Source organism: Coregonus lavaretus (assembly GCF_964263955.1).
Source record: "Coregonus lavaretus genome assembly, chromosome: 22".
Taxonomy (NCBI): domain Eukaryota; kingdom Metazoa; phylum Chordata; class Actinopteri; order Salmoniformes; family Salmonidae; genus Coregonus; species Coregonus lavaretus.
Genome location: NC_140009.1, coordinates 9,994,225 through 10,007,839, shown reverse-complemented (window position 1 = coordinate 10,007,839; position 13,615 = coordinate 9,994,225). Strand labels below are relative to the sequence as shown.

Genomic DNA, 13,615 nt, shown 5'->3' with positions numbered 1-13,615 from the left:
GGCCGGCAGGGATGTAGCTCAGTTGATAGGGTTGTGGGTTTGATTCCCACGGGGGACCAGTATGAACAAAAAAAAATATATGTATTCACTAACTGTAAGTTGCTCTGGATAAGAGCGTCTGCTAAATGACTAAAATGTAAATGTAATAATAATGGCCGGAACAGAGCAAATGGAATGGCATTAACCACATGGAAAAATTTGATGTATTTGTTACCATTCCACTAATTCCGTTCCAGTCATTACCATGAGCCCGTCCTCCCCAATTAAGGTGCCACCAACCTCCTGTGTCAGTTTTGCGTTCTTTGAATAAACTGATCCTGGATCTGTGTCTACATAAGAGAAAGCAGACAATAACTGCTCTGGTTGGAGTCACCCCTGTCTGGCCTCCTTCCATTGGCATCCACAGTATGTACGAAAAGAGGTAAGACCGTTTTAGAAATGAAAAATAGCCTTGTCAAGGCTGTAACACACATACAATCGCTAACAAACCCCATCTCCCTCAAACACACGTATTATACAATCTCTGCATATATACAGCATACACACACACACACACACACACACACACACACACACACACACATATACACACACACACACACACACACACACACACACACACACACACACACACACTAACTGAACCAAGCAGGTGCCACTTCTGTTGTTGGCTAACCTCACACTGCAGAGTGAATCTTGCTGACTTGTCACTCTCTGTTTGCATAGTAAATACACACACACACACACACACACACACACACACACACACACACACACACACACACACACATAATGTATATACATTAGCAATGTGTATATGTCATTGCCAGGCACTTGCTCAGATGTCATCTGTTACAACCTCAGCAACACACACATGCTTCTTTACAATGTGTGTATATTCATCACACACTGTATATCACAGACAACAGCTATGCAGGGTTACAAGGTGTACATTTACAGAAATATCAAATGATGTGAATATAAATATATGATATCTGAGGTTCCAGAGGAGTCCCAGGTCAAAAACCAACCTAGCCACTACATACCAATGTTTAGTGTGTGTGTGCACAAGAGTGCATTTGTGCGTTTTTTTGTGTGTGTGTGTGTGCGTTTGTGCATTAATGACTAGTCCTAGAACGTCAGAGAGGGTGATAATCCCAGCCCATCCAGACCTCCAGTCCAAAAGGTCCATTTGGGAGCAGACAGAGGTGTTGTTCGTTTTACAGTAAACACTCAAACAGACAGATACTTGTCCTGAGGTGACTTACCAGAGTAAACATTGGAGAGACACGAGACAACACACCTAAATTTGACTGTCTGACAAGAACATGCAGTAAACCACAACCCCACTCTTCCCAATCTTTCCTCTAACCTCATCTCCCAATCCCAAAGACACCCCAGACAGAAAGTTCTTACGTCTCTTATTTTTGTCTCCTATTTCTCCTCCCTTTCCAATGTCTATCCAAATGTCTCCCTCCTCCCACAATCCCCCTCTTGCTGTACCTCCTCGTACTCCTGTCTTTACAATAACAGGGTTGTAGACACAGACAGGAGTCAGTGTTGTAGAGACAGACAATCTGACCAGTGCCAACCCCTTCCAGTATATGACATTTATATTACATTTACCCCCAATGTATCACATTCAGCATCCATATGCTAAACCTCTGTCCAGCCAAACATCTCCATTACTCAGTACTATCCTACATCGAAAACAAACAACGTTGGGCCAAGTTTTTATTTCAGCATAACCGTGACAAACAAGCCATGAGTTGGCACAAGCGACCAGGAAGCCTCAATAAGTCTATCGGTAACTATACTGGTCTTGCACCCCACAGGCCATCCACTAGGTTTGGTATAGCCAAAGCTGAGGAGTGGGGCTGGGGAAATGTAATCACCTTCATTGTCATCAAATTCATTGATGGAGCTATGAATGCAAGGAATTACAGTCCATGAGATAGGCAAGATAATTTTAAACATACGTTTATACTATACATTGTTTTGTTACCAACAACAACTGAAACATAAACAATGGAATAGGCCACAGATTTTATAATAAGCTCATTACGGATTGATAAATTATATCCTTCAATAATAAATGGTAGGCACATGCCAGGTTAATTGAAATGACAATTGACCAGGGTAAATTTAACAGATTGTGCAGATTATAACTAAATGATTGTGCAGATTATAACTAAATGATTTGCCATGCACAAATCCCCTTGACCCCGCCACTGTTCCCTGGCCCTACCACTGCTCCCAAAGCTCTTGTGCTCATAGCTACAGCGCACGCGCGAACCTAAATACAGCCTGCCAGCAGTGTGCGCGGTGACAGCTGCACTGATGATATCGATGAACGGTGAGAGTTTTAAAACGTGCCAAATATTATGTTTGTATCTACTGTTTAACACAATGTAAATGATAAAGTTAGTAGTTTGACGCTGAATTTATCTCATCGTTGAGTAAGAATTGGTTTGTATGTTTCTGTCATTGTATAAAAAATGCCTAGCTAACGTTAGCCAGCCAGCTGTCTGGCGCACGCAAGCTAACCAGCTAGCACAGACACTCCTTGTTAGCTAGCTAGCTAAACTAGCCAGCTAACGAGCTAGCTAATGTGTTAAAAATATTTCAGTGGCAATGTGTTTTCTTTCCAATATTTGTCCGTTTTGTTACTAAGTTTTACACGTATTCAGGTTTCACACATAAAAATCCGCAGCTGGCAAGTAGTCCAATTTGCAAATGGCAATGTAATATGGCCAGTTAGCGCTATCTGAATGGTCCTTGCTACCTTGGATCCTTGGGACGTACCTAAGTTACCCCATTGAAGTTGACATTTTAAAATGGTGAAGTCAAGGGTTTAGGTTAGGGTTGGGGTAGGGGGGTTAGGGTATGGACGTCCCAGGGATCCCGCATAGCAACTCTAGCGGATTGTCCATGCGAGTGAGTACTGCAGATACTAGAAGGCAGCTCTGTGATAGCCGTAACGTTAGCCTTGTGGATATATGGTAGTTAATAATGATATATTCCCTGATCGCCAGCAGTGTCCAGCGGTAATAACAACCCGCATAGCACCCACAGTAAGAAGCATAAGAAGAAAGGTAAGAAACATCGAAAAGGATCCGGTGACAACCTCCCCAGTTTGGATATTGGGTGAGCAAAGTCGGTTACTCTAACGTTATTCCCAGTCTATGCGTAGGCTACCAGCATGTACCAGATCTTGCAGCTGGTTCTGTCTAGCTAGTAGCTATGTGCTATAAATACACAGGGGCGGTGGAGCGACTCACCTCTCCAGATAAGCACATTGACTCATGCCTCTCCCCTCTCCTGCTCTGTGCCTATTTCAGTTTAACCCTGGCAAACCTTAACAATACCCATTTCACTGCTATCACAAATAAGTGTGGGGACCATGCAAATTTAGATATGGGGGGGGGGGGTGCACTACTTCGACTAACATTATCCCTTGGTAATTGCATAATCCACCAAGGAATTTTGGAGACAGGCCACAGTCAGCACTCCAGTTTAATTTGTGACGCACGTCTCACTCATAATAAAACACAAACCCCTCATTGTCTGTGTTGAAGCGCACGCAGGCTTCTTGTTTACAAGAGCATCGCAGTATTTCCGTTGCTGAATGTCAAGTCAGTCTTTTAGATGACTAGTTAAATATAACTGATGTAATCAGTTTGTCTATTTTTTCAGATAAAGGGATATTTTGCTGGTTGTTATTGTTTAGGCAAAGCTATCACCACCACCACCTTCTTAAAGGCAAACAGAGAAACCATATAGAGACGGTTGTTTCATCAGGCAGTTCTGTGTTTTTGTTTCAGGTCCCAGATTCCAACTGCAGATGAGTTGTGTCGCATCCTCACAATACACAGGCCTGCGACTCCACCAAAGACCTCTCCCACCCCTCCCCTCAACCTGTCCCAGAGGCCCCCGGACCGCCAACCCCATGCCCCACTCGACCTCTCCCAGAGCCCTCCCCATCTCTTACGTCCTCCCGCTCTAACCACCCAGCCACTTCCTGTACCATTAACTCCCTCCTCTGACACTCTGTCCACCCCCGTACTGTCCACCCCTGTACTGTCCACCCCCGTACTGTCCACCCCCGTACTGTCCACCCCCGTACTGTCCACCCCCGTACTGTCCACCCCCGTACTGTCCACCCCCGTACTGTCCACCCCCATAGCACCCTCACTAGGGATCCCTCCAATTCTGTCCGCTACTCCACCTAAACCACTGACCTCCTCATCTCAGACCACCCCTCCACAGGCTCTCAGCCCACCCCCTCCTGACTTCACCCCTCCACCAACAGAGCTGCTCGGATCAGACGATGAGGAACAGGAGGACCCATCAGATTACTGCAAAGGTAGGCGACATAATTGTCTAATGGATCTCTCCACAATGGATCGATGCAATAGTGTGGCAGATTAGGAAAGTGACGGTCAAGGTCATTGTATTTGAAAAATCAGCAGGGAGTGGAATTACTTGGTGGTTATGTAATGAATGAAGTCACAATGTGGATTTTGTAATAATACTTATGATATGATGACCTTGTAGATACAGTATGTCAACCTCACAATACAATTTATCAACTAGGATGATGCAATAATGCTAATAAGCCTGTGTGAGTGAAAGTCTATGTATATTTCAGGTGGGTACTACCCAGTGAAGATTGGAGACTTGTTCAATGGGCGGTATCACGTAGTCAGGAAGCTTGGTTGGGGTCACTTCTCTACTGTGTGGCTATGCTGGGACCTGCAGTAAGTGACTGATTTCGAGTGCATCTGTAAATCTATACCAGTAATACACAAACGAGAAGCCTAATGATATTTATCCTTTGTTTTTAATTCCCATCCATTTGTTTCATTCAGTTTTCATTAATGGCTAGCTGTTTTTTTTAAAAATCAGTTTGAGTCACGAAATGATTGTGTTTGTGTGTAGGAGGAAGCGCTTTGTGGCGCTGAAAGTGGTGAAGAGTGCTCTGCACTACACAGAGACGGCGCTGGATGAGATTAAACTGCTCAGATGTGTGAGTGCATTCCCATTTCTTTCACCCTCAGACATACAGCAGACAGAACTCATTAATGGCTACAAGCCCAAGGGCATCCTCCAAAACAAATGGCATAGTAGTTCGGTGAAATTGATTGATGTAATAATCATTGTACTGTGTAGATGGCTAGCTAGCCCAACACTGGGGAGTCGTAGTCTGGTACATTTTAACAAACGTCTCTAGCATACAGTGCCTTCAGAAAGTATTCAGACCCCTTGACTTTTTCCACATTTTGTGTCGTTACAGCCTTATTCTAAAATTAATACCCCATAATGACACAGCAAAAACTGTTTTTTAGAACTTTTTGCTAATTTGTAAAAACAAAACAAAAAAAACCCGGAAAGATTACATTACACAAGTATTCAGACCCTTCACTCAGTACTTTGTTGAAGCACCTTTGGCAGTGATTACAGCAGCGAGTCTTCTTGGGTATGACGCTACATGCTTGGCACACCTGTATTTGGGGAGTTTCTCCAATTCTTCTCTGCAGATGCTCTCAAGCTCTGTCAGGTTGGATGGGGAGCGTTGCTGCACAGCTATTTTCAGGTTTTTCCAGAGATGTTCGATCGGGTTCAAGTCGGGGCTCTGGCTTGGCCACTCGAGGACATTCAGAGGCTTGTCCTGAAGCCACTCCTGCGTTGTCTTGGCTGTGTGCTTAGGGTCATTATCCTGTTGGAAGATGAACCTTTGCCCCAGTCTGAGGTTCTGAGCACTCTGGAGCAGGTTTACATCAAGGATCTCTCTGTACTTTGCTCCGTTCATCTTTTCCTCGATCCTGATTAGTCTCCCAGGCCCTGCCGCTGAAAGACATCCCCACAGCATGATGCTGCCACCACCATGCTTCACCGTAGGGATGGTGCCAGGTTTCCTCCAGACGTGATGCTTAGCATTCAGGCCAAAGAGTTCAATCTTGGTTTCATCAGACCAGAGAGTCATGTTTCTCATGGTCTAAGAGTCTTTAGGTGCCTTTTGGCAAACTCCAAGCGGGCTGTCATGTGGCTTTTACTGAAGAGTGGCTTCCGTCTGGCCACTCTACCATAAAGGCTTGATTGGTGGAGTGCTGCAGAGATGGTTGTCCTTCTGGAAGGTTCTCCCATCTCCACAGAGGAACTCTGGAGCTCTGTCAGAGTGACCATCGGGTTCTTGGTCACCTCCCTGACCAAGGCCCTTCTCCCCCGATTGCTCAGTTTGGCCGGGCAGCCAGCCCTAGGAAGAGTCTTGGTGGTTCCAAACTTATTCCCTTTAAGAATGATGGAGGCCAATGTGTTCTTGGGGACCTTCAATGCTGCAGACATTTTTTTTGTACCCTTCCCCAGATCTGTGCCTCGACACAATCCTGTCTCGGAGCTCTATGGACAATTCCTTCGACCTAATGGCTTGGTTTTTGCTCTGACATGCACTGTCAACGGTGGGACCTGATATAGACAGGTGTGGGCTTTTCCAAATAATGTCCAATCAATTGAATTTAACACAGGTGGACTCCAATTAAGTTGTAGAAACATCTCAAGGATGATCAATGGAAACAGGATGCACCTTCGAGTCACTTTGAGTCTCATAGCAAAGGGTCTGAATACTTATGTAAATAAGGTATTTCTGTTTTTTTTATTTAATCCATTTTAGAATAAGGCTGTAATGTAATGTGGAAAAAGTCAAGGGGTCTGAATACTTTCCAAAGGCACAGATAGATCACACTGTTTCTTAATTGAATTAACTTTTCTGTACTTATTTTGTGTCCTAAGGTGCGAGACAGTGACCCTACAGACCCCAAACGAGAGACCATTGTACAGCTTATTGATGACTTCAAGATATCCGGGGTCAATGGCGTGCGTATCCTTTCTGCTGCTCACCGGCTGAAACTGGGTTTGGTGGACCCTGTAATCAACTGGGTTTGGTGGACCCTGTAATCAACTGGGTGTGGTGGACCCTGTAATCAACTGGGTGTGGTGGACCCTGTAATCAACTGGGTTTGGTGGACCCTGTAATCAACTGGGTTTGGTGGACCCTGTAATCAACTGGGTTTGGTGGACCCTGTAATCAACTGGGTTTGGGGGACCCTGTCATCTTCCAAACCTTTCACACCACTTCTTCCTACTTGCCTGTACTACTATTTGCCCTGTTTTCTTCAGACAGAAGATATGGTATGTTACCTGTAAAAAATATAAGGCAATGTTTATATGACCTTTCAAACAGCCCCTAATTTACCACTTTTATACATATCAGTGGGTAACTGGCCAATTGGAAGGGGTGGGTGGTAAACCAAGGGGGCTGTTTGCGGTTCAAATTAAGGAGGTGTTAAACAATGGAAGTGTTAATGAATTTACCTGCAAAAAAGCAGAGAATCATTCACACAGACACAATACCTGTGTTTTGGTCACAGGGTCTGTGAAAATACAGGAATCATGACTAGGTCATTAGGTGGCTTTTAATTTGTCCATGTTTTTTTTACCCCCTACTCTTTTCAGATATATATACAAATGCAGGCATGGTAAATAAATATGATTTTGGTCTGCGTATTAAAGGGGTCTTTCATGTGTGAGTTTGAGTGAAGCAGCTTCTCCTTAACTGGTGTGTCAGATGTGTGTATGGTGCTGGAGGTTCTGGGTCACCAGCTGCTGAAGTGGATCATCAAGTCCAACTATATGGGCCTTCCTCTAGTCTGTGTGAAGAGCATTCTCCGACAGGTACAGTGGTATATCACAGCACTTTCTCCTCTGTTTATAGCACATTTATAGCACATGAAGCAGGTTTCACAGTTGCAGCATTTAGAAAATAGCCAGGGAAACTGGAAAATATGATCAACGTATTAGATATTACCATAGCGAGCAGTTTTGTTAATGGTACAGTAGTCAGTAACGCTTTACTAGAGACTGGCCAGTTCCACATATCCATCTCGACCACCTTTTATACATGCTCCATGTCTCGTCCTCCACAGGTTCTGCAGGGCTTGGACTACCTGCACACCAAATGTAAGATCATCCACACAGACATCAAGCCGGAGAACATCCTGCTGGATGTAGATGAGGTGTACGTCAGACGGCTGGCTGCGGAGGCTACCATGTGGCAACAGTCAGGAGCCCCTCCTCCCTCGGGCTCATCAGGTGAGCTGGTTGGTTCATTATGACGAAAACGTCTAGACCTTTAACATAAAAACATGTTTGTTATTAGTCAAAATTGTTCTGAGGGTTATAGCATAGGGACATCTTGTGAGTGCTTTATGTGTGTCTGTATGTGTGCTGTAATTGTTAAAATGTAATTGGACTTCACAAATTACTGGCTTCACTGTAATGTGTATATTATACTGTACACCAGGGGTGTCAATTACCATTTTACTGGTTAAAACCAAATCGAAACTGTAGAAATTATAATGGGTCTACATAAATAGTCTCTTCACGATGCACAGAGTTCTTTTTTTCTTTGAATTTTGATGGCAAGGAAATATAAAGAAATGTCAGTGTGGCCCTCCGGACCTCGCTGAAACCCCTGCTGTACACATACAGACAGAACTATCTATTTTCACTTTGACTCTGTCAAAAGCCTTTGCTTTCTCAAACTTTGTCAAATATGTCTAGATGTAAATCTGTGGTGATTTGTAATTTGCATGTTTAGATGTTTCCTATGCGTCTGTCTCTTTCTGCTATCAAATCTGCTCATCGTCATGTCTTCTGTCTCTATTTGGTTTCTAACTTTGTCCTGTTTTTCTTGTGTGTTTGTTTTTGTGGTCATTGCGGTTTACTGTCCCTCCCTTCGTTTTTTACCTCCTTTTCTGATGGCAGTTAGCACCGCCCCAAGGGAGAACCAGGTATGTTCAGACTAAAGTCCTGCCTGTCTGCCTGCCTGCCACAGAAGGGATAGTCTTGCTCAAAAAAAAGAAACAGCACTTTTGGTGAACAATGCTTTCACGTTGATCATAACTCACCTCAGCTTTTGTGTGATGTGATCATGTTGCCTAATGATTATTTTCTGACGGTGTGATGGTTGGTGTGTGTCTGGAGTGGTTTGTCTCCTACCCAGGTAGTATATCATCTGTCTCTGCATGTCAAAACAGTAGTTGGCTCTCTAAACGACATGGGGGGAAAATGGTGGAGAGGGAATGGGGTCTTGGTGCCCGGATCGTCACAGTCAGACACTTCACAGTAATACATTCTCACTGGACAATGCTTTGCCCCATGGCTGACTTTTTATGTAAGCATCGTTTCATCCTCCTGTCGCTGTCCAACAAAGAACATAATCATTTACCCAGTTTCTTTGTTGGGTTTGTAGGGTTTTTCTCACCAGTTTTTGTTGATGTGAGGAAGTGTCAGCACTTTGACTTGATACAGTTTTATCCTATAGGCTCTCTCTTTACAGCTACCCTCCTTTCTGATGTCTGTGTATCTCTGTTCTCTCCGTATGGATCTATATCAGTGCTTTTTTAAATTCGTATTTGAAATAGGAAATGATCATCATGGCAGGTGAAAACATATCACGTTTCCCTCTTAATATACGGTACCTCCAGTACCAAGAAGGCTTCTAGCCCACTGTATGCAATTCTTAGAATGTTTGTTTTGAACGATGCATTTTAACTTCATGAATTATCACGTGATTGGCATTTGGCGCTTAAAGGGCACCATACATTAATGGATTACTGTAGCGTAGACAACATTTCATACCAAATCCATTAACAAGTAGACTACGTTATATGCAGTGGAATAAACAACCTCAAGGACTTTTAAACTGGAGCGTGTGCTGTTGCACCCCTGGTCATGTCTGGGGGAAGTTTAAAGCTGCAGCACTGTTATTCAGGTGGAAAACCGCATGCCATCTGATCCCTTGTGGTACAGTTGACCCTTCCTCAAATTCCAGGTGTGGCTCACGTTAGCTTCCTCAGCAGATCACAGCAGAGCTAGCTAACCCACTGAGCCAAAGCCTGTTCAGACAGCCGTGGACACGTGAGTTCACCAGGTCAGCTTTGAGGGATGGTGTCAGATGGGATGGGCTTTCTGTAAGAGACCTACTGGAGAACTGGCGATGGCAACATGCTGGAGCTCAGAATAGAGTGGTCATCTAGCTAGCAGGATTTAGAGAGGTTGCGGTGGTGTCATGTTTAGTCTGCTTCCTAAGTGCCCACACAAGTTTTACTTGCAATCGAAACTCTGTTTGTTGTGGGGCAGTGGTTCTGCCATGGAAATGAGGATTAGAATCAAAAGTAATCATGTGAAATGTAATTGAGCCCCGTTGTAGATGGACTCCATAGTATTATTAGAACATGTATTAAAGCTCACCTGTCTGAGGACCAGTTGTTAATGAGAGACAGGCTAACACTGTGAATATTTCTCACTTTGGTACTTCCTTTCTGCACTCTTTCCTATTTTTCTGCCTGGCATGTACTCTCTGTCTAGGACCCTTTGGTACTGTGTACTGGAGTCATAAGTATCTACAGTGTCAGTAGTGTTATCAGGGAGCATCACATGGTCAGTCAGGCTGGCATCATGATGGCCTGACCCTGTATCTGTCTCCGTCTGTGTGTCTAGAGCGGCAAGGTGACGAAGAACAAGAAGAAGAAGCTGAAGAGGAAGGCCAAGCGGCAGCAGCGTCTGCTGGAGGAGAGACTGGTGGACCTTCAGAAGATGGAGGAGCTGGACGGGACCTCTCCACCAGATCCCTCCAACCCTCTACGCAACCCCTGGGGACAGGACGACGCTGCTGGGGACCCAGAGAGGAACGCCAACAGTGAGTGGTCCACCTCTACTACTGACACTGCTATGCAATGCCAATCCCTTCATAACAGTGATTTAGTAGCAGCTGTATGTCCTGGTTGAGTCTCTGTATTAAATCGATATGTTCTTGATACCATTTCTTCTGCCAGACTCCTCTGTGGTGAAGGGGAATGAAAACGGGAACTGCTATACCTGCGGCTCGTCCATGGCTAACACCAAGGCCAGCCCGGAGTCTGGCTCGTTGTGGATCGAGGAGGGCTGTAACGGACACAACCCCATGCGTTTCTGCAGCCCTGGCTCTGGCCTGTCTGGGATGTCAGGGATGTCTGCTGGCTCCATACTGTCAGCCACGTCTGAGTCAGCACTCTCCACCCTGTCAGGCTACTCCACCGGGAGAGACAGCCAACGCTCCGGAATCTCCCCCAGCAGTCAGTATCTCACTAGGCATCTCTGTCTGTGATCCTGTCTGTCAATTCTGTTGCCCTATGTACATCTGGCACCAGCATGCAGTTGCTATATTGTTACTGTTCTCTGTATTTAGATGTTGTGATTATGAGCTAAATTGTACGTCTGTGTGGCTCTAGTGTTCAGCGCAGCAGATTTCCTGGTCAATCCCCTGGAACCACAGAATGCTGACAAAATCCGCATCAAGATAGCAGACCTGGGCAATGCCTGTTGGGTGGTAAGTGACTGTTTTCAACAGGAAGAACAAGATCTGTATCTGCATGTTCTGGTTTTCCTCATGATAACCTGGACTAGGAGCTGTTCTCATGTGACGTGTGGAGATGGGGAAAGAACAGTGTGGTGTTAATGAGCCCCCTCTACTTCTCCAGCACAAACACTTCACTGAAGACATCCAGACACGTCAGTACCGCGCCCTGGAGGTATTGATAGGGGCAGAATACGGCACTCCGGCAGACATCTGGAGCGTAGCCTGCATGGTAAGCTACAAAACGGTGATGGCACCTCTCTCCTTTATCACTCAAACCACCTACTTCACCCCATCTAATCGTCCGATGTGTGTCCCAAGTTGTGTCAGACAGTTGTCATGTTTCGTCTGGGATCTCTTTTGCCCTTCTGTGGATTGCGTTTTGACTGACGTGACATGTTGTTGCAGGCGTTTGAGTTGGCCACGGGCGATTACCTGTTCGAGCCCCACTCAGGAGAGGACTACACTAGAGATGAAGGTCTGTACCAGGGGTATTCAACTTTTACCCTATGAGGTCCGGAGCTTGCTGGTTTTCTGTTTTACCTGATAACTAGTTGCACCCACCTGGTGTCCCAGGTTTAAATCAGTTGGAGGGGAACAATGAAAAAATGCAGTGGAACTGGATTCCAGGTCCATAGTTGAGTTTGAGGGGTCAGTACCCTCCTTGTATTGTCTAGGCCGGTGGTTCTCAAACCTCTTCTCAGGGGACACCAGCCATTCCAGGTATTTGATCTATTCCAGAGCTAGCACACCTGATTCCAATCAGCAATTTATCAAAAAGCCCTCATTAGGTGACAATTGTGAAATACCTGATCTGGGGGTCTCCAAGGAAAGGTTTGTGAACCTCTGGTCTAAGCTATGTATGTTTCATGCTTGGATGTAAAGAAGCTGTTCAAGCCCATGTTAATGTGAATTTAACAGTGATGTAATGCTCTCTTCTGTTCTCTCAGATCACATTGCACACATCATTGAGTTAATGGGAGCCATTCCGCCCCCTTTTGCGCTGTCTGGGAGATATTCACGAGAATACTTTGACAGGCGAGGTAAGTCTTACCGTAAATTAGGTGCAAAAAAGTAAAATATATTCTTGTTTAATGGTTTTGTACTGTATGTAAAAGCTATGAGTCACAGAATGGCCTGGTTCAAGTGGACAATGCGTTGTTGAGAAACGTGTCAAGAAAAGTCCCTCAGACCGATTTAGATAATGTTACAGTACTACAATTCACGTGTCCTGTCTCGTATTACTCGAGTGGTCATCTGCTTAGAATGTGCCACTACAATATATTTTCCTTCAACATTCCTAAAACCAATGTTTCTAGAAATATTCTCAAAATGACTAGCACATTGTGTGCACAAGGGGGCGCCAAGCTGACATACCTGTATGGTAACATCTAGTTGCCTAGTAAGATCTGAGAGACCATCAATGGCCCCATTTTATATTGTGGTATAATGTTGGTGTTTAGCTCACTGTAACAATATATTGTATTGTTTCCCTCCTGAAGGTGAGCTGAGGCACATAGCCAACCTGAAGCCGTGGGGTCTGTTTGAGGTGCTGTTGGAGAAGTATGAGTGGCCACTGGAGCAGGCGGCCCAGTTCAGTGACTTCCTCCTAACCATGCTGGACGTCACACCAGAGAAGAGAGCCACTGCCGCCCAGTGTTTGCAGCACCCCTGGCTCAACTTGTAGACTACTGACCACCACCACAACACAACTACCATGCGTCTAACCTTTACCGTATACCACTGAGTCCATACTGTTCTACTGTAAGTCAGTGTGGTTATTCTCAGCCTAGATGGAGATCTTTTCTAAATGAAATGTGAGTATTTATCTAAAGTTAATATAAACTGACATTACCATTACTCTGAGCACATAAGTAGCAGTAACCTAAATCTACAGATTTTATTTATTTATTAAAGCAGCATTACAGGTTCTGTAAATGGTTGGGATGAATATGATGTATGTAGTTTGTTTTAAAATGGATGATCTACTTCTCATTGTGCTGAGTCACATTTGTTAAAATAGTGCCTTGATGTGCCAGGTGTAAAAAAACAAAACTTTAAAAAAACTTTTTTTTATACATGTCGCCAAACTGTATGTGGAATGCTTCTTATTTTGTGAACACAAAATGTATTTAAACATGACTGAAAGAAAGACCAGAT

General features: G+C 44.5%; 1 protein-coding gene across 1 annotated transcript; it reads left to right on the top strand.

Moving 5' to 3' along the window:
• The first annotated feature begins 2,335 nt into the window (after positions 1-2,335).
• On the top strand, positions 2,336-13,554 carry srpk3 (SRSF protein kinase 3). The gene is made up of 16 exons (XM_084187664.1): positions 2,336-2,356; positions 3,036-3,147; positions 3,825-4,366; positions 4,652-4,760; positions 4,942-5,029; positions 6,790-6,877; positions 7,625-7,731; positions 7,983-8,148; positions 8,824-8,849; positions 10,561-10,759; positions 10,896-11,174; positions 11,331-11,428; positions 11,580-11,687; positions 11,864-11,933; positions 12,406-12,498; positions 12,958-13,554. The coding sequence occupies exons 1-16, from the start codon at positions 2,341-2,343 to the stop codon at positions 13,140-13,142; spliced, it is 2,286 nt and encodes a 761-aa protein (XP_084043790.1). The 5' UTR covers positions 2,336-2,340; the 3' UTR covers positions 13,143-13,554.
• The last annotated feature ends 61 nt before the right edge of the window (positions 13,555-13,615 follow it).

Bases quoted from the DNA above. Each gene is read 5' to 3' on its own strand.
- srpk3 (XM_084187664.1), top strand. The intron at 4,367-4,651 runs GTAGGCGACATA...TGTATATTTCAG, and splicing joins CCCATCAGATTACTGCAAAG to GTGGGTACTACCCAGTGAAG. The intron at 8,149-8,823 runs GTGAGCTGGTTG...TTCTGATGGCAG, and splicing joins TCCTCCCTCGGGCTCATCAG to TTAGCACCGCCCCAAGGGAG.